We start from the raw sequence: 24,996 nt of genomic DNA, 5'->3' as shown, positions 1-24,996 counted from the left end.
TCCAAAATGCAGACTCTAGCTTTAACTAATAAGAAAACAGAATAATGCAAATAAGTGCATTACATAGGAGTCCAATAGCATGATCCAGTAAGAGGGATGAGCAAGGGTTAGATCTGCTAGCCCAGCCTGGCGTGCCACACACTGCCCAGGGCGAGGCAGCAGCTGTGTGTGGGCACACAGAAGAAACACTGTGTGGTTTCCTTGCTTGGCCATAAATCCTTGGTTAGTGAGTATAGACCACTTGGTCCTTTGGGACACTGGGAACAATCTCTAAGGGACTTCAGTTTGTTGGACTCAACAAACAGTTTTACATTCTTTATATAATAGCCGAACAATCATCGTCAAATCAATGATGAATAATGAATGGATTGTGTATGTATGTGCCTATCATCCTGAAAATCAAGACCACCACAAAGAATCCATGCATACGTTGACGAGAGACTATTGAGGAGGACAGCGTAACCCTTGGTTACCCGGCCGGGCCTGCGCCAGTGGCGGTAGCTGAGCAGAATATCGATGTCCTTTCTGACTATTGAAAACGGGCCCGGCCTATTATAACGGAGCCCAGAAAAGACGGCTGCTTGGGTCCCAGTGGATGCCGATGCTTTCAATGGCGCGACGCTCAGAGAAAGGACAAGAAGAGCAGTGATTGGTGTTTAAACTTCCAACAGAGGCCGATGTGTGTGAGACTGGCCGTCGAGCCACCAGAGAGCTACGGGGGGGGTGTGCGTAGTGGGACGGGCCACGGTGAAAGTGGAGTGGTCTCTCACTTCCCCAGAGGGACAGGGGAAGCTTGTAGAGTAAAGTAAAAAATGGGAAGCGGTGGATGTGTTTCAGAGGAAGTATTTCAGCCTTCAACGAGAACAGCCGATCGAGAATCTTGCTCTGACACGAAACATTCTTTTGGCCTAAAGTTAGAAGAAAGTCAGTAAATATTGCCGCATGGAAATAAAACAATAGCCAAGATATGATGAAGAATGGGCTGTTATTATGGAAACCAAAAAGGGTTAAACATCACAGCTTGAACGATGGTGCGTTGTGGACACCCCGAGAGTTGCAGAGAGAGAGTGTGTTGTGTGTGTGTGTGTGTGTGTGTGTGTGTGTGTGTGTGTGTGTGTGTGTGTGTGTGTGTGTGTGTGTGTGTGTGTGTGTGTGTGTGTGTGTGTGTGTGTGTGTGTGTGTGTGTGTGTGTGTGTGTGTGTGTGTGTGTGTGTGTGTGGGGTTTCCTGACACACACAACCCGAAAGAGTGATGTCGTTGTTAGGTAGATAAATATTCGTCTCCATAACAACATTTCAAACCCTGTTCATGTGGCGGGCTTGGACAACCGTCCTCGACAAAAAAAACCTACCCCAAAACAGCTGCCCTCAAGCTTCTGCTGCACACATTCTCAGAGTCCTGTTGCCGGCACAGCTAGTCACATTATTTGGTCCTCCGCTAAGCGTGAGCAGGGTGCTCGAAAACTTGTTTAGTATATCTCTTACACAGCCTTGTTGAAAACAATCTTTTTTTTTCTCTCTTATCTTTCTGCTTAAACTTTATGCCTAAATCTTGAGGAGTCCATCATGGCAGGTGAGTGGGACTCCATGCATCGCCAACCCTCCGTCCCTCTCCAGCCTGCAACCGCTGTATATAGACTACATTTAGAACTCCTCCTAGCTAGAGTGTCGAGGTGTCCCTGAGCAAAGGCACAAACCATGAACTGGCTGTTGCCTTGCATGGTTGACACCGCCGTCTGTGTGGGAATGTGTGTGCATACGTGTGAATGTGTGTGAATGTGCGTGAATGTGTGTGAATGCGTTTGAATGTGTCTGAATGTGTGTGTTAATTAATGGGTGATTGTAAGGCAATATTTGTATAGTGCTTTAAGTGGCCACGGGTTAGAAAAGCGCAATCTGAGAGATAACTGGAGGAGAAATGGTCGTTCATACTTTTAACATATTCCTGTCCCAGCCAAACTGTCAATACAAAGAGAGCATTACGTGGATAGCAGTGTGATGGGAGAAAAGCTCTTGTTTAATACAGGTTGCCCTCGTGACAATGCAAGTTCTCAGGAATGGCTCATAAGGAGATAAGGAAGGAGAGGATTTATGCCGGAACACAAGATTTCGATAGGACGACTGCTGCAAGCGTTGCTACAGTCCGTATTAGCTAACTTTTAGTAGAAAGGATAATTTAGTAGCTAGCGTGTTGCTACTATACTCCAGTAAGACAACACAAAAAAAAACCTTCCCACTCCCCCCCCCCGCCTCCTTAAGAGCTATATCTGTACTCACTATGAGTCACTTTGGATAAAATGCTCAAAACAATGACTAATTAGCAGTGAATATATCATTTACACTGACAGAAACAGTCCTTATATAATAATTCCATGAACCATGAGAGAAACCGGAGAGGTGACACGAAACAAAGATTGCCTGGCTTATAATCGTTAAAACAGAGGAAAAGAGAGAGACTGGGGAATTTCCTGTTGGAGGAGTGAATGAGTGTGCAGATGAGGGAGAGAGGGGGTGGAATCTGGCATCCTGCGGCCTGAGAGGTGAGGCCTTAGGACATAAGAGCTGACTATCCCAGCACCTCCCTGGGGCCGGCCTTATCAGGACACTGGACAGAGCGGCATGTTCATCACATGCCAGGGGGAAAGATAAATCTGCCTGGAAGTGGTGTAATGTTGGGATCTGTCCCACTCCAAGTGTGTGTGTGTGTGTGTGTGTGTGTGTGTGTGTGTGTGTGTGTGTGTGTGTGTGTGTGTGTGTGTGTGTGTGTGTGTGTGTGTGTGTGTGTGTGTGTGTGTGTGTGTGTGTGTGTGTATTTGTGTGTGTGTGTGTGTGTGTGTGTGCGTGTATGCATGAATTAATCGAGTGCATAGTCATTCTGCCCCTTGCAGCTGTTGATATCGTTTTCCTCCGCCTCCCTCATCTGCGTAATGCAATAGAGCTGCTTAATGCAATAGAGTGAAAAGTGCCCCTTCCAATGAGTCAATTATCTTTTGAGAACTTCGAGGAGCTTTCAAGTTATTTTTGTAAACTATCACATTCAAGTCATTCATTATTCTACCCAATATATCATAAAATAACACATTCAATATAATTTATACCATGGTCTGTGCATTAATTCTGATATACGGACACCTGCTAAGTAGTTCCAGTCAAATTGTCTGTTCAGCCTTCAAAACGATTGCTGGTAAATTGTGAAAAATGCATTAAACTGTATTCAGACAACGCGGTTATATGCTATAGACCCAGGAGTAACTGTGGTATAAAGGCTGGGACGAATTTCTAATTATAAATATGTACAATGAATAACGTTAGCACTTTGGCGCATTGCTGAGCGGACTAGAATACCTCCCGTTGCTAAGTCGTAGCTAAGGTCCGTCCTAATTACTGGAGTAGTGAACATCGATCCATTGCATAAGAACCTTACTGGAGGGTAATGGTTGTTCCAGGAATTTGTCAAACCCTCAGGCGTTACCAGGGAAACAAAGTTATGGCTTGTGAAAAACTTTATATTTGGATTGTAAAACGCATGAAAAGATAAATGAATGGTCTTAATTTATTTTCCGTGGTGACCGTGGTATAAGAGGGTATAAGCGGGATAATGCCCTTCGAGGTGTCCATTATCAGGAATTAATTGCCTCCGCCTCGTCCATTAATTCCTGATAATGGACACCTCGTCTGGCATTATCCCTTACATAAATGCTGTAATGAAATCATTAGCCATTTCTTTAGCAAATGATTTATTAAAACCTGATATTGTTCCATACAATAACATCCTGTCTGCCTTTGTCAGGCCTTTGTGTGTCTGTTTGTGGCCATGAAAGGTCATCAGTGTGCAGGGAGCCTGTAAGATCAGGGGATAAGTCACCCTTGTGTGATCTGGGGACTTCCCCCTGGGAATAACGTCATGCGATCTGCTGATACTTGTGCAGCACTGGATGGGCTCCCTTGGCAGAGGGAAGCACAGACACTCAGAGACTCGGCAGGGGGAGGAGGAAGTGGTCCAAACAAGGCTTGGACGCAGAACATTACCGGTAATGCCAGACGTTTGTCGGCCGTTTTGCTAAAAGCCTGCGGTATTACGACCCAGAGTGATTGGTCGACTCACCGACTTTCTCTCGCTCTTGAGCTCTTGGAGGTAGCGAGCGAGCTCAGCCACGATGTTGGCGGTGAGGTTCTCCGAGATGACCTCATGTTGGCCGGCGTAGTCGTTCAGCTCATTGAGGGTGGACACAAAGGCTCGACAGGAAGAGTACCTGGTCAAACAGAGGAAGTGATGTCAGCTGTTAAGTGAACAACGACACTAGTAATTCATGTTACGATCGATTTACTGGGAGAATACCTCAATAAATGACCGCTGTAAACTGTAGCCCTAGGCCTATAAGTTATGGATAGTTATTTTTGTTTCATGATTCATTAATCAACTGATTATTATATTTATCTTTCTATGTCCAATACACAGTCCATGCAAACCCAAAGTATTCATTATATTAAATATATTAATTGTAGAAAAAATAGCATTCACATTATTCAAGATAGCAGCAACTGTCATAATTTGTTGATAAATGACTAAAATTATGAATCTATGAAACATATTGATTCATCTTTTGGTGATCAACGAAAGTCTTCTAATGTCAGCCTTATTGCAGCGATGGAGAACATGAGGGTATTGATCTGCTGCTCATCATACCTGTTCTCCTCTTCCTCTCGTGAGTTCTTCTTGGGTTGATACTTCTTCGATAGATTCCTGGAAGAAAAGAAAAAAACAGTAAAAAAAAAAGAAAAGTTATTTGTCTCATCGTACATGTGCATGCATTGATCTAACTTGCCATTTTGTATCCTTCACAAGACAGAGAGAGAGATTTATATCAGCCCTGACAACCGGTATCAGCAGGACCCATTCCGGAATGTTCACCATGATTATATCACCACACCTTTCCATAATTCTATCCCCACACCGTTAATCAGTTATTGCCCCAGGCTCCCGTTGCACAATCAGCCAGGAGAACCATCGAAACATCAGCTTCTTCTAGACCACTGGATCTGAACTGCTCCAGCCAGTTGAGAGGATCCATACCGCTCATTAGTCAATTAAGGTCCTATGACATGCCACCAGGTGTGATTGTGATTAGCCTTACAAGCCGTTTTGAAAATCTGCCCCTTATGACATCACAAGTGGGCATGTCTACCTAGATGTGTGCTGGATAGATCAGTCTACCAGCCTACCCAGGGGACTGTAGCAAACGTATCTCATCTATCTGTCATACATCTAGGTGGACACGCCCACTTGTGATGTCATAAGGGGCAGATTTTCAAAACTGCTTGCAAGGCTAATCACACTCACACCTGGTGGTATGTCAAGGGACCTTTAAGTCAAGACCCCAATTGTTATTTATTCATCTATATCTAAATGATCAACAATGCTGTAATTTAATAATAAAAGCATTGAGCGAACAAAAATGATGGCTAGACTCAATGAAAAATTAAGCCATTGCAACAAGAACTCACATTGAAACATTGGTTCATTCATGGACTTCTTTCTAAACACCACGGTTTGGCGTATGCTCTGCTACCCACTCAAAATGCCCCAATAGTTGAAAACCACTGCTCTATACAGCAACATGTGGTCAACATTGTAGGCATGTCAATAAATGTGTCGGGACGCAGTGTATAGCTTGACTGTAGTAACAAGGTATCGAGTGCGGCCGGGGACAACGGACGTGCAGAGCAGAGGTTTACCAGTGCTCTAGTGGCAGGCGACCAGATCGGTCTAAATAGGGGTTTACTACGGGGATAGTCATCATCTCTTGGTTCTGCTGCAATGCATTCCTTCCGGGTTCTTACAGATTTGTTGTAGGAGGTGTAAACGCTCATGTTAGCTCACACCACATATTGTCTGACACCTCATCATCACTGACTAAATAACGTGCATCACACAACCGCGTGTGTGTGCAGATAGCACTCTTTCGATTGTTTGAGGGATCGTAAAAAGATTATGCCGGGAAGTTGTCAATGTTAACAGCCACTTGATTGCACGCAAACAGGGGAAGGCAAAACACATGATGGTCCACATGCGCCTGATGCGTAAAATCATGCATTCTCGCTTGGCTCGAGGACACACACATTCACACACACATGCGCGCACGCAGCCAGCCGTGTGTGTACACACACACACACACACACACACACACACACACACACACACACACACACACACACACACACACACACACACACACACACACACACACACACACACACACACACACACACACACACACACACACACAATTGACCTACAAAGGAAAATCTATTCCATCTGCCTAGAAACTGGAACAGACCAGACAGATAGACAGGATGCATGAATTAACATGTTTCTGTTCCTACATCAAGGGCTCCTTGGAAGTGTGTACAAACCAATCCGCCTCTTAGGTGCAGAAACATTTCACCCCAACATGAACGACTTTGCTAGTTTTTCCCTAGCGAAGCACTAGCGGTTTGCCTGCCTTCCATATTACTTTTCCAGTGAAGAAAACTGCAGGTAAATTCACCTGGTGAGCCTCCACTAATAGGGTCTGAAATCACAGGGTATTACACGGGTTGCATCAGCGCCCCTTTAATTCCACCAGTCAATTATTCATATGACAAGGCCTAATGTGTTTCTGCTGTCCATCTCACGCTCAAAGCCTCCAATGACTCGCAGTTTCTACCAGGGGGACGGCTCTGTTGCTAGGCAGGTTTGCTCTCTTTTTTAACCCTCTTATTACGTCAGTATGACTGCAAAACAATCACAATGTGCACTCTTTATTTAGCCCCAGAACCACATAGCCGACTTAAAAGAAGACTTCTACAAAATAAACATAGTCAACCAGTATTCAAATGAAAAACCAACCGTTAAACCTTCTACAGAATCAACGGTACACACCGGGACTAAAACATGACGGGTTAACTGGATGTTTTAAATATTGTGTATCTGTTTATTTTTGTGTGTGTGCCCTAGATATTCCTTTATCCCATCGCCGTGCACACCGTTCTCTAACCTATTTAACGGTCTCTGGTGTTGCTATGCAGACAACGTCAGAGGTAACCAGGGGTATATGGCTGGCTGTGAATAATGCCCGGCTGGAATCTGGGGGAGGCAGCGTTGCTTGAAGCACGGAGCATTACTGGCTTACAGCGCAGCGGTGTCCCACCACACCGCGGTGAGGAGGATACTACGCTATTAACCCTTGGTCTATTGTCACAGCCAGTATCAGGGTTGATTGATATAATATTAATTTATACATGTGAAAAAGCTAGTTTGTCACAATGTGTTCTGATAGTGCTTGGCTTTGTTTACTGAACAAAATACTGAGTTATCAGGGTTATTTTCAGGACCTTTGAGGTCTGATAGGAAGTATCGTTAGGAAAAATGACGAAAGACATAACGTCCACTTGAAGACGTTGTTTTGGTTCATGTTTATTAGCTCATATCTACACAGGCCCTCTGCTCAATAGGCCCCAGTGTGCACGCTAGATTAACCCAGATTTAATTTGCTAAATGGATAAGAGGATGATTGATCCAGAAGAATGAGAAAACAATGATGGGAATTGTGTGAGGAAACGCAAACCTAATAACCTCTCGCCTCCACATAAGCTACCCCCCCCCCACTCAGATTTCTAAAAAAGCATCAAATACATGATTTAGATAAGGCTAGGCGTGGACAGCAGTTTATGTGTGTGTTTGGCTTGAGAATATATGATTGGTCATAGATCCCTCTGTGTCAGCCCAGTCAATACTGCTGGTGTAGGGTCAGGTCATCTGTTGAGCGGTTCAATAATGCCCTGAGTGACATAAATGGTCGAGGCTACCAAACATACTAGCATACCTGAAAGGGGAGAGACATAGGCTGTTCAAAAGTAACAAGAGACAATGTTGTAGGCTTCACATCTAGGATCAATGGTATGCTGGCAATTGTGCAACAGTAAGCTTTGAGGCTTATTTTCACACAATTGTGCATGTGTGCACATTTAAATTATTAAATATTGGAAAGAATCTCTCTCTCTCTCTCTCTCTCTCTCTCTCTCTCTCTCTCTCTCTCTCTCTCTCTCTCTCTCTCTCTCTCTCTCTCTCTCTCTCTCTCTCTCTCTCTCTCTCTCTCTCTCTCTCTCTCTCTCTCTCTCTCTCTCTCTCTCTCTCTCTCATAAAGTAGATAGATAAACGATACACTTATCCTGTCGGATTAATGGCTACGGATAATGGGTATGCTGGACCTGTGATCTGTGCAGAACATATCCCCTATAAACACAGACGGCTAGTCCTATTAACTCTGTACAGTCAGGCAGACCTTATCTCCTAGAGCCTAGTGGTTCGGACTGCAGAGCATCTGGCATCGGGGCTTTTACAAGGCGGATGGGTATTGGTGAGCCGCTATAAACGGGTTGTCGGCCAGACTTAAGCGTGAGCTATCTTGCTCACTGTCACTACAGATTTGGCTCTTTGGATTTGGGAGCATCCGATGATGGTTGATTGGAGGATGAACAGGGGGGGGGTTACACTGAGGCTGGGGCCGTTCTCGCAGAGGAGTACGATTCCGACACACGCTATTTCCTCCAATGTATAGGTTGGGTTTGCACCAATAGTACGCGAGAGCACGAGGATGAAGTGTGCAGGGGAAGGGAGTGGGGGGATGGGTAGTGAGGGGCGGGGCAGGCCCTTCTGGTTGGACGAGATAAAAAAAAAATGGGTCAGCGCTGTGTTTGATAGTAAAGACACCTAATCTCTATAGAGACACAGGCTCCGCCCTCTGCCCCCCCCCCCCCCACACACACACACACACACACACACAAACACACACACTGTCACATCCTCTTTCCTGCCGCAGAAACCAACAACCTGAACAGACGGCTTCATGCACGAGAGATGCATGAATAGACAATAGAAAACGGCAAAAGATGTCCACATATTTTGCCATATATTTAACATTGTACAACAAAACAAAACCAACACACGGCAATTAAAGCCATCCGTCATGATGTATGGTGATTTTGGTTGATTTGAATTCACAATATATTTTCTCACCTGATTTGCTTTGCATAGCTGGTTTCAATCTCCGATCGTTCCTTGACGAATTTAGAGTACCGGTCGACAAATTCGATTCCCCACTGTGTGTGTTTCTCCAAGTTGTCAAACTGATCCTGCAAGGAGGAAAAGACAGCAATGTGTTAAATTTAGATGAGGATGAAAATAAAGGTGAAACCGAAATCCTTTTGCTATCAACCACGCACGCACTTTAATTATGTTGCGTCAAACTGAGATTATTTAGAAATTGCATGAGTTCAACAATTCTGACGAGGTGAAACCAAAATCATTTTGCTAATACCTTCTTCCAGTGTCTGAGGTTGGTTACACTCTTTAAAAAAAAGGGAAGTAAACTACTTCTAAAATACAAGGCCATTTTACAAATAATTGGCCTACTTTTTCTTGCAACTGTACATGTGGAACAGGGATTTCTTAAGTGTTAGCAAGTCTCAAGGTAGGCCTCATGGTCACAGCACTCTCACAGAGGTTTCCTGTGACTGCAAGCAACAGATCAAATGATGAAAGGTTAAAGCGACCTCATGATTCTTAAGAAGTTACTAAATTTGCCAATATCTATTCATCTCATTAATCAGGTAATCTGTGGTTCAAAGCAAGAGAAGTTACAACTATCACACATTCAATGATCATTGCTTTAATTCGTTTTTGGGTCCAACACATATTTTTGAAGGTTATTTGTAATGACAGCACTTAAATAGAACTGCACCTGTTTGTACCTTTGTATTCATGTTTGATTGAACTGTGTGAAATGAAAACAACGTTTGCATATTAGGCACCTCATTAAGATGATTAATGCTTGTATGCTTGATTAACGGCCATCAGAGACACAACTCAAAGCACCTGAATGCAAGTCGTAAAAACCAAGCAAGATACTTAATTTAAAAACCAGCCCATAAAAGTAAAAAATACTCTGAAATGCATAACAACAACAATGATAACCTTGATGTGGATCCAACAGTCCCCCTTTCTCTCCTCCATCATTCTGCAGTCCAACAAACATAACTGTTGCATATTACTTTACTGTTCTAACGATGTGAACACAGGAAGGCAGACAGACACAGGAAGACCTTCATGGGGGGCGGGTGGTGGTTTTTACTCAAAACAGTGGGTTTGATTAGCATAATGCATGACTTAGGGTCGGTATAAACACAAAGAACAATGATGAGTGGGTTTTGATTGAGAAGGTCTTTTCACTTGAAGAACAGTCAGGAGCTCATCACGAGAACTATCTGATGATAACCAACAGCATTCACCTTAAAATAGGGCTTGAAGGGCTTGAGTCTGAACCAGCCGACCCTTTGGCTTGCTGTATTAATACATATACAGACGTAGCAAGTATCAGATATGTCTACCAACAATATTAAACACATAATGAGACAATGTTGATCTATCCCAGCCAGGTGTCATCTCCAGAGAATAGCTCACTGAACCAAAACAGGCTACAATCAGCACACACATGACTACACCCAGACAGCCCCCCTACCATGCAGACACAGCCCTCTACCCCACCCTCCACACAGCTCACTGCATTAAGGAAAACAGATGATTTCACATTACCCTTTTTTGCGGCAGCACCATTTTACGTGATTCGTCCCAGTTTGATCGTCAGTGCCAATATCCAATTTCCCCCAAAACTTTCCAAACTTTTCCTCAGCGGAGACGGAATCTATACGTTTAACGAGATTTCCACGGGACAGTATCCCCCAGGTTTATCCAATTTGAAGCCAGGACCGAAGACTCCGGGAGCGCACTTGGTTTAGACCTATATTCCATGCACCTATAGACTCCTACACTCTCTTAGCAGAGCCGCAGCGCATTACGCCCGTCGATCCAAGAAGGTCTGGAAGCAGTGGGAATCCGAGAGAGAATGGCAGCACTGACAAAATGCACACACCCGCGTGCACGCAGAAAAACAATGCATCTGAGGTCGTAGCTGCCTCCCAGCATCTGAACTCAATGCTTGGTGAGGCGTGAGGTGAAGTGAGTGGGGATCGAGTGAGGAGGACAAATGACTGGGAGAGAGAGAGAGAGAGGGAGGGAGGGAGAGAGGGAGGGAGGGAGGGAGGGAGAATCAAAACAGGCGGAGTGGGAGGACCTTGGAATATGTGGATATGAGAGCAGAGGTGGGGATTAGAGGGGAAGGGGATGGATGTGGAGCTTCGCCCACGCAGCCTGTATTGTTAGCTGGCTAAACTAGGAATCACCCTCTTCACTGGGCTATGCGAATTGTAACTATTTAAGCAACAAGGGGTCTGTCCTGAAATCTACCGCTGAACCTCACACTGGAGTCGCACTGAATATAAGATGGTGTATTGTACAGTAGATGGCTTTTCAACTAAAATGGAAAACACAGAGCCAACGCCCTGTCTAAATGGGGTGTTATTCATAATTTATGAACCATAATAGAGTATTTCAAGAAAGGACTTAGCATAGACATTTGGGATACATCAAGGGTTTGAAGTAGCCACTTTAAGTGTTATTTTCTTAAATGCTTTACACAATTGTTCAGCATATAAAAAGTACAATGTAGTAATTTATGATTGTAAAAACACTTATTTAGGCATGTTTATTCATTAAAAACGAGCAGCCTAGCAAGAAGCCACAATGGTGTCACAATTAAAATTGTAGCTTCCATTTCTCTTATATTTAGTCAGAACTAAGTTTCGGATGCAATGAGTTTCAACTAGTGAGTGTATCTTTGCCTCTTTTTTTACTAGCTCAGCTTCGCAGGAAGAGGGTGAGGTCACGGTCACGGTGGGAGGTCAACCAGAGAACATATCGCTGCAGCTGGTGTCTATGATTGATGGGTGGTTGCTGTCACATGACAAAAGCTTCCCCTTCACATTTATCATAAGACACACGGACTGCACAAATACATTTGGTAAAAATCGTGGACGTAATAGATATATTATTTAGGGAAGAAAGCAAATGCTATACTTTAATCACAGTTAATAAAGGGAACAAGGGGAAAAAAGGCAACATTCTTTGTAAAGAAGGTACTGCTGTTTTTCAGGTTGTATGGGGATTTCTTCTTAATTCCTCTGTGGTTAAACACCTTTTAATCTCTTTGCACCATATTTGCAAAATCTGTGAATTTTGTGAAGTCTTTGTAGACGTTTTAATGTGATCTATTTCAGTGGTGTTGCATAGCAGAACAATCTGTTAACATCCAGCCCCATTTGTGGAGTATGAAGAAGCAGAAAACACAATTGGCTTTTGGGGAATTGAATTAGGCTAGTAGTCGACACATTCTGCTCACTCCTAAACTCCCTTTAACTGAATCGATTCAGCTCTAAGCGGGTTGCGCCACTAGCATGGCTGCAGAACCTCCACAAATCTCAGGAACAGGATTATTCCACTCCCACCTCTCCATTTCGTTGAAGATTTACCACAATGAGAAAATGTAGGCTATAATAACAGTCACTGTTTGAAGTTCCTTCCTCCCAGTATGAGGCTCTGGCTGTGTGCTGGGCCTATGCTCTATGACCTTGTGACGCTTGTGACCTTGTTCCTACAGGATAGCCCGGCCCAGCCCCTACATCAGAGGAACCAGCCAGGCTCTGTTTGTTATTAAAGGGCACACATCCCATTCACTTTTAGAAACAAATGACATGGTAAAAAAATAACTAAGGTTGTTTAGCCTAATATGTTTGTTTTGCTTCAAGAAATGAGAAACCTTTTGGAATAGAGCAACCACATTTTTTTTGGCTATGGCGATGCAATGGATGTTGTCTACTATCTGTAAGAAAAAAATTATATGTGAATGTCCCTGCTGGCCGCCTCCTTCATTTACCAAATGGTGGCAGAGATTACTTTGTTTTAATGCATTGATTCCCTGCTAATCCCCAGCAAAATGTGCAGTATATCCAGCCTGCATTCCAGATGGGATATCCTCATTTGGGCCATACTGACTGAGGTGCTATTGATCTGCAGTTCAGATGCACACCATTGCACTTTTCCTCCCTTCAATATATTGGCAGTGTTTTATGCAGTATGGACACTTGTGCATTGGTGACCAGAGGAAGGCAATATACATATGATATGGTCTTCTTATCTCTGTCCTATAAAAAAAAGTGTTAATTACCGGAATCGTTCACTGCATTCATTTTCCACCAATCAGAAAACCATCCCACTTTACAAGTACATAATATAATGAGTCTCTAAGATACTCTTGATCTTAAGCATGATCATTTTGTCATATAGGAACGTTGTGACACATTGACACCATGGGAAATATGTTTCTGTCTGTTTCCAGTCCTCCTATTTGAATGAGAAGGCAGTGGAGAACCGTACTACTTGTGGCACTGCAGTAAACAGGTTCCAAACCACAAGGAGTTTTTAAATCTGGATGACTAAGGGTTACATAAACACATCTGAAATCAAGGGTAGACAATTTGGTTAACCAGGTAGGCCTGTAAAAAGACTAGCTTACTATCTTTAGCAGTAGGTCTGCCTAGCCTTGTGGAAGACCCCGGTCGTGGGCAGTGTGGGTCCAGATAGACAGGGAGGTACCGTAGACAGACAGGAAAGCCATCCAATCATATCAGTAAGGCAGAATTGGACAGGCTTATTACAAGCCTGCGACAGCCAAAGAAGCTGATTTTCTTTTTCAATTTTTTGTCAGAGCGATTTATTGAATGCTGTTGGGACGCAAAGAGAATTTCAACGAACATGACAAAAAGAAAATTTGAAATAAATTGCCTACCCTAGCTTTAATCATTCTCCTGGAATTCTCTTTCTAGGAGAGAATTATTCTTTCCTTCTCCGATCAATATGCAGACCCCTTCAGATCAGTTTATTACACTGTATGCATAACAATACACAGGAGAGACGTTGTTTTGTGTGAATCGTCCTTAGATGAAGTTATACTTAAGAAGATCTGAATCTTCTTCTTTGACTCTACTGTTTTGTTTTTTAACAGAAACTACAAAAGTGTGCTTTGTTGGAGTTCTCCTATAACTGACTTCACTCATCATTGCCTACAGTTGAGAAGAGTGGAGGAGAGTAAGAGTCCACTCCGTCTGTACTTTAATGCACACCGAACTTTACCGCTGTCAAGGAAATTGGATTTATTGCCTGATTCACGTCTTTGTTATTATCACTCCGTAGTAGTTACAGTAGTCCGGTAACTTATCAACCCCAGCGTGTCCGGTTTTTAAGCGACGGGTGACATCGGTGGGTTCATGTGTTAGCATCGTCGCTCTCGCTCCGTGTGTGTGTGTGTGTGTGTGTGTGTGTGTGTGTGTGTGTGTGTGTGTGTGTGTGTGTGTGTGTGTGTGTGTGTGTGTGTGTGTGTGTGTGTGTGAGAATGACAGGGAGAACGAGTGCTATGCAGAGATGAATGGACGGAACGATTTTTAGATTTCCAAATCGCATAAAAAAAATATATATTAAAAAAAAGACAATCAATTCGTGGCGCTCGATGTTGATTCTGTGGCGCCGCGCCACACAATGGTCTATGTATGGGAAACACTGAAATGTCAACGACTTGCAAATACATGTTACTCAGTTCTTGTTACAGAAGAAGTCCTTTGATTCATCGATTCCTTCAACACATAGCCCACCCCTAGCTGTAGAAAGTGCAAAACACTGAGCCTGTTCCTACACAGGGCACATAGGAAAACGAGTAACACAAGCTTAATTCACACACCTGCGTACCCAACGTTCGCAAAGGTGTGAGGAGATGCCATGGGAAGTTAACGTGACCACAAGGGGACAGTGTAGCGTTTCCAACCACAAACCCGAAGCGGCGAGCAACTCAACAAACTGAAACGCAAAAACAGAGTTCGCTCCATCGAAAATATGTTGAAAAAGAAACAAATACATGTGGCGCACCAAAATCATTCAGATTCACTGCTGAAAAGCGATTGGTATATCGTAAACAAGTGAAAAGTCAAGCTTTGATTTGCAAATCGAACCAAAACAACCCATGATCCACCCTCGACCAATCAGTAGTTGCTTGCCGCAAACTACCATGAAGAAGGGTGACCCGTTGCTATTCTCTGGGAGGAAAACCCATCTTGCCACTGACAGGCTAGAGGGGGCGTGGACGCCTCCGAGCAGCAACGCGGAAGTTGAAATATGCAGCTCTTTGCGGACGTGCAAGACGGAAAACTGATTTGCGATGAACAGCCCCATTCCAAACAGTCGCACACAGACAGACAGAAAGAGACACAGACAATAAAGCCATAAATCCAACCTGTTAGGAACATGTGGATGAGATATGAAGGGAGGCGCCTCCTAAAGGAGGAACTAGAAGACGAGAACGGAGGAGTAGGCAGCGGAGCAGATGTGTGACTGTGAGGTGTCCACGCGGAGCAGAGAACAAGACAGATGTCAAGCCGTCCGGAGAACAAAGGCCATGGAAGACTATAGATGCTATTGAGATGGCCCGCGCCTCCACTCTTTTCATCAAGAGTTGAATGAGTTTCCTCAGGAACAAGGATAATGGGCTTAAGGAGGTGGGGAGGGTGGAGGAGGTGCTGGTCGGGGGAGGGATGGTCTTGTGCTGAAGCCATCTGAATGGTCTTTGCCACTCATCCAATCTTGTCGGGCCCTTATGGTGGGTCAAGAAAGAAGGTTGGAGAGATTCAGTCAGATAGAACTGTCCGCAGCAATGAGAGCATAGATTAACTTGATGTAGTCTTCTTAAATAAACCTCTTACGAACAAACTAAGAAGAAAGAACAGAGTAATATCACAGGGCTCTCATTGGTCGAATCTTTATCATCATCCCGGCCAGGGCGCACGGTTCATACGGTGATTTGTTGCACAACGCCCCAAATCACCGTACCAACTGTCAGCCATGGCCGGGATGACGTCATTTTTACATTGCGCCGACTTGCGCAGTCCTCAGACTTCGAAATTAGGTTTCTGAAGCCCTGTTCATTGGCGGAGTGAGCGGACTGCCAATCTCAGAAACAACCAGAGTGATTGATTTCAGGGGAGAACTCCAATAATGCTAAATCCACACAGCATGCCATGAAGAGCCATCAGGGGTCCCCTGCGACCCTTGACCTTTGGCCTTTCACAGAAAACCCTGTGATGAAGTTTTCTCTCCTACTGACCACAATGTAGATAACAGCAGATAAAGGACTGTGATTTCAAGAAGGTCCTTTCCACTTTGGTTCCCCCCCCCCCCCTCCAATTGTAGGTCTTTGAATAACTTTACAGTGGCTCGCAGCAGTGGGCGTCTGACTACAAGAACAAATATTTGGGGGTGAAGCCAAACGATGTTTTGAACACACAGAAGGCTTTGTCTGAGACAGTGGGATGAAACAATGCCTCAAAGGACTTTCTGCAGACCCTGGGCTAGACGCACACACATACACACACACAGAACAACGGCGACACGGACTGTAATCGTCGTAAGACGGTTGGAATCGGATAGTAGCTTTACAAAAGTGTGTGTGTGTGTGTGTGTGTGTGTGTGTGTGTGTGTGTGTGTGTGTGTGTGTGTGTGTGTGTGTGTGTGTGTGTGTGTGTGTGTGTGTGTGTGACACTGAGCTAGGATCTGAAGACCCCTCTCCTCCAAAGACCCCCTGCATACGGCTGTCCGAACAATCGCTTTACGCTCAAGCTGTGATTCCGAATCTTTTATTCTCTTGTAACTGTTTTTCACCTTGTATCAATTCCCTTACAAACTGCCATTAGTTTTGCTAACCGAAAAGTAAAAAAAAATATTGATTCCCAACCGTACTATATGGGTTCTGCCTTCATTAATACTTTAATCAATCAATACTGCTTGCAAAAACATAACTTCAAAATGTCCATGTTTACCATGTAGGAAAGATCTTATGTCAAATCTATTCCAAAGTAGATATATACGTGGATTTTTACAGAAACGCGCACACACCATCCACACATACAGACACACACACACACACCATACATAAACACCACACAAACACCATACCCCGCAGTGTGCATCTCAAGATTCACGTTTGAACCAAGCAGTGTTTTGGATTGGAGCGTGTACGCATGCCATGAAGATATTAATAGAAATAACACTACAGCTGCCCTGACATTTACGTGTGTATTTCACACATGCGCACACACACACACACACACACACACACACACACACACACACACACACACACACACACACACACACACACACACACACACACACACACACACACACACACACACACACACACACACATACAAGTGTATTGTGTATGCTATCTGTGAGAGAATACCATGCCTTCATATACATGTGTGCCTAGCAGACAACAAACCCTGCCTGTTGGGTTGGTGGGTTATAAATACAAATCCTTTGGTCTGTGCCTTTCAGTGGGAGCTGTAGCTCAGCGGGGTGTGTTTCAGAACCTTCCCCGGGTGGGAGGAACACCCTGTAGCTCGCATGTGCAACAGGAAATCACAGTTGTGAGTCAGATCAGCGGAAAGGGTGCTCATCGACTCGGTCATCGAGGCTCGTAAAGACATTTTGGCAGCAGCAGAGAGGCACATTTCAAAGTAGAGTAGCTGGATTCAAGTAGCAGGTTGACGATAACATGTCATCCACGCTTGGAGCAACAGTGTAGGCTAGGCTAACTGGCTATACAACAGGCATTAGGCCTATACTTAAAGCTTAACCATAGTGGGAGCTACACTGGTAGCCTCCTAAACGCCCTTGCGTCATCATGTGTTACTTACTACCAAAATCATGTGTCTACGTGTTGCGAAGGATGTGTAACTTTCTGACTTATAAGTTGCTCAAGGTGAAAAGATGTGCATTAAGCTGTTATTATCATTATTATTGACAGCCTTGTATTCATAGTAAACACTCAGGGTTTCATATGAACTACAAATATCAAGTTAACAATAATAATAATACAGAAACATTATTATGTGATTAATTGACTTATTAATAATAACACAGTTAAATGAATAGTCCCCATTGTCACATTAGTCAACATTAGTTCTAGCAATCTACATCTTAAACACGGTCCCTTAGTTTAAAATCAAGTGGTGGTTCCTTTGCTTCCTACTTACATTGCTGGTGATCTTCATATCAAGTAGCACCTGCAGATATTCGTCAAACGGACTCAACTGTAACTTGTCCTCCTCAACGGGCTCAGATCTAGACGAGCGAACGCTGTCCATGAAAACGAAAAACTCACTTTTCCTACGCAACATCTTCACTGTTTTGTTCTTGCAGTGGCCCAATGCAAAACCGTAAGCATTCAGGAATCCTAATCCATCGAGATATAACGGATCAGGAGGTCCGTCTTGAATGGGCAGAATATTAGAATACTCTAGGTGTATAGTGTAAGACTTTCCAAAGAGTAGATCCAAACACAGTCAGACAGAACCAAACAACGATGAGAGTTCAAAGAAAAGGTTGTATCCAGTACGGAACTTTTGGAGCCTTTAGCTTGCACCAGCATGTGCTGTGGGATTAGAGGAGCCGATTTGAAGCCATTGCTAATCAGATTAGTATACCTTCCTTCAAACTAGTTCAACCGACCAATAAAACCCCACTGTTCCCCCTGGCAACAGGGGGCCATGCACACATTGGCCATTGTTTCTGTCAAAATGCTTTCGGGGTTGTGTTTTTTTTCTTATTTATTTTGGATTCAAAACGAGTAAGTGGTTTAATTCTTATGTAATACATTCTCAAAAATATTGAGAACACAATCCTTCTCTTTTGGGAAATCAGGGAAACCAAGCATGTTAGATAAGATATTACATTGTTTTTTGTATCACTCTAATTTGATTGTATACCAATCACTTTGTTATGAAGTAATGGAGCAACACTTTTCCAAACACACAACCCTAACTGTTTCTGGGACCACATCAGCTAATTATGCTAGTAGCCTGATGCTATTGTTGTTAAAAAAACATTCCCATGAAGAAGACTGACTTAATTGCCAAGCTGTATGAATATTAGACCCATTCGACTCCAGATATTTAAGGTTGTTAGTCATGGAAATTATAAGAAACTAAAGGGGGACAAAGTTGGATAGAGCAATGAGGGCTGATTTGAATGTAGGGCTACTTCTAAAGCTAAGGGCAGCTTCTTCGGGTTAAATTATGGTAGATGTCTTGAATTCATCAGGAAATTAAAGAGAAAGGTGCACATGGTTTACCTCTGCCGACATCTGGTATCCCTTAAGAACGAAGAATTCAAGGGAGGGAAAAATCTCCACCGTGAGTGAGAGTATGCCATATTTCTGTCCCTTTATAAAATGTGTTTACTCAGGCTTAAGGCTTCTAAAGACATTGTTGTTGTTTGAACGGCTTTGGATTTTCTGTTTCTCTGTGTCTTTGTCACTCCTTGTTAGTTTTCTAGGGAAATGCTTTGAAATGATCAAATTGCATCATTGTTTTCCAAAATATACTTTTAGTGCATTCTTGACAAGTTCAAGAGCCACTTTATCTTGTGAGAGGTAATAAATCAGTAGGCCTAGTATAGCAAATAATATCCGAAACAATCCGTGGTAATAGAGAAGGCCTTATGGTAGACACACACAGTGAGGTCACTCACATTGTTTGTCTATCTCTATTAATCAGGTTTAATCGAGATATGTGGAGTGAGATATGTATGAAGCTTAGCCTAGAAGATTCCAAAATACAATATTAATATTTTAAAAAGTATTTAAATGTATAAAATATAAAACCATTGTGCATGTTTTACATTAACAGGCAGGGACACTTTCAGCTGTCTATTTTAGAGGAAATAACAGTTGCATCGCCGTTAGAAAATGTGGAACTGGGAGGCCTCAAAAGCTCTAGCAGTTAAAAGGAAAAGTTCAGGTAAGTGTAATTTGTGTCCTAGTCATGAGATGCAACTCAGACAGCCAGCCATGCAGACAGACAGACGGATTGGTGGATTCATTGATTTATCAGTAATCAGAAGCAATGGGGCGCCTTCAGAATAGTATGATTGCGACTCTAAGACCCATTTATTTATGTGGCACAGCGCTCATTAAAGGCTATCCTCACAAACAACAGAGAAGTGACTCTATATTCTATAAGATTAAAGGCTGAAGCATTCAGTCATAGGAATGAGTCACTAACTATGGACAGAGACTCAAAATTATAGTTTCTTTGTTGGAATGGGAACACAGCCCAGAGACAGCTGTGTTGCTGTGTTGACCCTTTATACTGTCAACCAATTTCTCACAGCACTTGGCAACGTTTTGTAAATACTGTTTCATTACATTTATTCATTCACAGATATTTACAGTTATAAGCTGAATGATGACGCCTGAAAAAGAAACATGCAAGAATCAAACCATAAAATCAATAAAGCCTATTTAATTCATAATTCTGTTTTTCTTCCCCCGCCCATAATGATGCAAGCAATAAAGTGTCTTATTGCTGCCTTCCTCCTCAATCGGTGAAGCGAGGCCTTTTCTGCTCTCCACAGTTCAATTCCTGTCTTTTATTCCCCCTCTCTCACTCGCTGCTATGCCAGATGCAGGTGAATAAAGAGGAGCCCACTACTATATGTAGTAAACATATAGTAGAGAACATGATTCACTGAAAGTAAGCAGGACTAGGCCAGTGAGGATTCAGTAAAGACAGAGGGCCCCTGTCGGGGTACCTCTTATGTTGTGACCCCCACTGAATCCAACTCACTGACAGAGGGAAACTAGCTAGCTCAGGTTTCAATCATGTCTCTTAAAATGTCAAGGGAGCAGAGCGAGAGTGAGGCTAGGTGGTGAGGGCAGGTGGGCCATGGCGAGGGTGTATATGACAGAAATGAGAGGAAACTGAACGTAATATTGCTTAATGTTCAAACAAGCCTTGAATCAGATCTGACAACATGCCGTCGGTAGATCAGAGTAAGTTCACCCTGAAGGTTTTGGTTAAACTGGTTGGTCTGTGCTCGTGTAGCAAATATCTGGAACTGTTCCATACTGTATGATCTCAGAGAAACTATTAAAAACCTAAATAAAGCCATTACTATTCAACCTAAACTGACATAAAAGCGTAAATAAGTTTAAATGAAGAACCAATAAGGATGAGGCTGTCCGTGTTTGCAACTCACCTTAAGGCACACCTCTTTGAATAAAAAGTCAGATCTGTCCATCTTCAGTCATTGATTAAAAAATAATCAGAACAAAAAGAATTAGTGTGTCTCCTTTCTAGTGACTGTAACATGTAATGGACACACAAGCTGAGTCCTTGTCCTTTTTCTAGCTTGTTTGGTACAAACTTACACCTCCTAAATCCTAAACAAGATCAGAAGTGAAACCCAGAAGCCACTGCACTTAAGCCTTGAAATCATCGCATCGGCAAAATAGTGCTTAATGAAACTACTTATGAAAGAGTTTTTAGTTTTATTTCTCCTGACCTTCTATTCATTGGAAAACAGTCGCATGATTCACCAGGCTTCACTTCCGAGTTTGCCCATGGCTTCATTTGTACATCCTGTTCAGGGACAGATAGTCTACTAAAATATATTATTGTGGAGGCCTACATGGAATTGTTTCCAATGTCTATCAAAGACACAGAGTATCTTATTTGGTTGAGAAAATAAGACTGCAAAGGAACTCTTAAAGGAAAAGCTGAGCATATAACCAAACTGAAACAAACTTGTTTTCTTAAGTCTGGAGAAAAAGATGGCAGGTCAATGGAACCTCTGCAGCCCTGCAGTGCTACGGTGTTTTAATTTAACATTAACACATTTCACCCAAAATGTTCAGCCCTAACAGCAAGCATGATTAAAGTAGAATAAAAACATATTACTTCAGAAAATGTAACCCAAGCATTACATCAGTATTGCTTGACCCCCACTTCCTTCAGAAAAAAGATAAAACCTTTTTCTTTTCATGACATCCGGTAGAGATGAGGCTTGCTAAATAGCACCATATTATCAGCTAGGTTGTTTTGGTCGTAAGCAAGCATGTTTCAAAATGACCTCCACGTTGAATTTGAGAAAACACACTTGACTTTATGCAATTTTCATCACATTGCACAAAGTCACAACTCACCGTCACTACAACTTCCAACTACAAAATTTAAAAGAACACCAAAACATGATGCATTGTCTTTGCTTGTAATATTGGGCTACATAATAATGTGGAACAACCTTGCAACACGCATTCCAAACACATGACTGCCATTGGCAGTGAGACGAATACTGTAATCAGTGCTGTGCTTCTGTTACTCACATTTTGAGACCCTATCAATTCTTGTTTAACAGTGGCTTATTACACTCTGAGACTGAGACTCAATGAGTACGACAAATGTGGAGGATCACCGATACATCAGAAAGGTTGGCAACTTTTAAAGCTGCTGTTGGGGAGACTCGAGAGTTGTAAAGAGAGAGCAGAAAAAGCGGAGGAGAGCAAGGTTTGGACACTAAACAACAAAATAACGTCCCCTGCTCCTTCCCTCGCTGCTTCTCCGTTATAGAGAAGGGCCACAATTCACACACCTGCAACTGAAATGCAAGAGATACCCTGATTGGCTCAGAAATGGCTCGGGAGTGGTCTACATTTTTAATTGGCTCACACAGAGGCAGGCACAGTCAACTCAAAGCAAATATTATCATAGTGCATTTCAATCACAGATTGCCAACTATGGGTTTGCCATATTTTCTCTTTTTTTTTTTTACACGCTCAAATAATACCTCTATACAATGTCTTTAATTAATAATATTTTCTTTCTTTGGGTAATTTTACCTTGTCCCGCGATTGGATACAGGTAATCATTGTCCCAGTTAAACTTGTATATGTTCCCAAGTTTAAACGTTGCATAGGGCAGGGCTTTATGATGACAGTGGGACTTCTCTAAAGCGTTAAGGAAGGTTTCATACACACTGCTTCACCGGCACCATTTTGGCCTATACCTCTGAAAAAAAACATGGTGTGTACAACAGATATCTTCAGCGCTTTGTCATAAACACTTTTTTATCACTGCAATAAAAAATAAAAAAACAGTTAGCCAAGCAGGCATTGGTTCCACGTTGTGCAAGTGCTAAAACAGCAATTTGCCAACATGTGTATAATTTATAGATAATCCATGATCAGTGGCTCGTTTACAACAAAGTCACTGCATGACCTGAAACAAATTCCAGACCTGAGGAATTCCAGTGGCGGGAACTGCTTATTAGAATGTCTTAAAGACGGCTTAATTCGGTCTTGTATAATGCTCCTTCTTCCCATAGTATACCTCAAACGACCTGGTGTGTGTGTGTGTGTGTGTGTGTGTGTGTGTGTGTGTGTGTGTGTGTGTGTGTGTGTGTGTGTGTGTGTGTGTGTGTGTGTGTGTGTGTGTGTGTGTGTGTGTGTAAAAGCGTCTTCTTCCACCATTAATCAAAGCCAATATCAACGAGATTAGATGCCTATTTTGAGTGTGAGTTGAGAAAAATGACCTCATATCATTGGAATGTATGCAATGAACCCTGACTATTCTGCAAACATCTGCTTCACACACACACACACACACACACACACACACACTCACACACACACACACACACACACACACACACACACACACACACACACACACACACACACACACACTAGAAACACCTTGCTTCTTAGACCATTGCGAAACACAAACACCAGCGCGATTGAACGTGAAACATCAAAAAATTACAGGCTATCCCCGTTGCGTCCGCTGGCGTACTGTGGAAAGGGGCGTGCCCCTGCGCTACCTCCGCGTGTCGTCATCAAATGAACATTATAATGAAAACAATGCGAGCCACCGCCAACGCAGAGGGTCCGAACGGTGTGGCTCAGGGTATAACATGGAGGTCGTGCCGAGCTGTACCACAACAACGAACACACCTCCTTATAGGAGTCGGAAGGGGTCACTAAGTATCGATCAACGCTTTGGTGTAAAAACGACCATGTAAACTCCACTGAGTGTCCCCACCACCGTGTAGAATGCATTCGGACGTGACGGATAGTCAAGGGTTAACTTGGAGCAGCACGACACTTGTAATTAGGCTATTTGGAGCCGTGGCTAGAGATTATCGTTCAAACGTCATCTTGATGTAAAAAGCGGACGAAAATCAATCAATGCACTTACCCACAGCTCTGACCCCCAGCTCATGGTTTCAGTCCAGTCTCCTCCCAATAATCCACAGCGAGACGGGTTGTTCAGGGCAGCGACGGCAGCACATGTGATAGGTCTGGCCTAGTGGGGTATTCGCCTCTTTGCGAGCGTCGTTTCTTATCTCTGTTGTTGTATTCCTCCTCGTTCAACTCCTCCTCATCATCATGCCTGATACAAGATGGCCAGGAGCTGCAGCAATACTCTCCACACGGTGTCTATATGCAGTGAGCGGGCGCCCAATGACAGCTGCCCTCGCTTGCACACAAGAGAGAGAAGAGTAAAACAGGCGGGGTGGAGGGATGGCTCGGGGGGGGGGGGGGGGAGTCGTTGCGGGGTGGCCCCAGTGACATGCAAATGAGTGGCTCCTCACATGTAGACCTGTCTACTGATAAGAGATGCGTCGTGCATGTAATGTTGTCACTATAATACGATGTCAGCATGTTATCTGAATTGATGTTGCATTTGTTTTCTATTTTAGACTACAACGCTGGTTTCTGGTGTCCACAGATATGCGTCATCTAAACCCTTTATCAGAAAGGAAACAAGCACAAATCATTGGTCTTACAGATCTTCCTTTTGCAGGACATTTTATGGCGTTATATTCACATTACATAAATGGTGTTTGCAGCCGCATGGTTGCATGTTTTGTTTTGTTGTAGATGTTGTTATTTGATTTGTTGCCGTGACATATAAATCATAATTACAATGCAACATATCTTAAATGCTTGCGCAAAAAAGTCGATCCACGAAAAATCGGTTTATTTAGGAGAGAGGCGGTGCTCCTCTAAAGATGTTTTTACCTGGTAGGATTGTGGATGGTCCAGAATCTCTATAGCATACTCCCAAAGACCTTGTCCTTAAGTCCTGATACGTAACTATTCATCTTGATCATTTA

General features: G+C 43.1%; 1 protein-coding gene across 12 annotated transcripts in view; it reads right to left on the bottom strand.

Annotated features, from left to right (window-relative positions):
- The window catches only part of LOC130380897 (formin-binding protein 1), a 50,817-nt gene extending 26,455 nt beyond the window's left edge, over window positions 1-24,362 (bottom strand). For 3 of the 12 annotated variants that reach the window (XM_056588312.1, XM_056588316.1, XM_056588318.1), the window contains exons 1-4: window positions 10,015-10,564; window positions 9,058-9,173; window positions 4,687-4,743; window positions 4,105-4,252 (exon numbers count right to left, since the gene is read on the bottom strand). In XM_056588312.1, the coding sequence (XP_056444287.1) occupies window positions 4,105-4,252; window positions 4,687-4,743; window positions 9,058-9,173; window positions 10,015-10,086 (393 nt within the window). In that variant the 5' untranslated portion in view covers window positions 10,087-10,564. The other 9 variants (XM_056588311.1, XM_056588313.1, XM_056588321.1 and 6 more) reach the window with 7 other exon arrangements.
- Window positions 24,363-24,996: the final 634 nt, after the last annotated feature.

The sequence above is a fragment of the Gadus chalcogrammus genome, chromosome 4, assembly GCF_026213295.1.
Source record: "Gadus chalcogrammus isolate NIFS_2021 chromosome 4, NIFS_Gcha_1.0, whole genome shotgun sequence".
NCBI classification, from domain to species: domain Eukaryota; kingdom Metazoa; phylum Chordata; class Actinopteri; order Gadiformes; family Gadidae; genus Gadus; species Gadus chalcogrammus.
The sequence above is the reverse complement of the archived record's forward strand: the minus strand, read 5'-3'. Positions and strand labels throughout refer to the sequence as shown.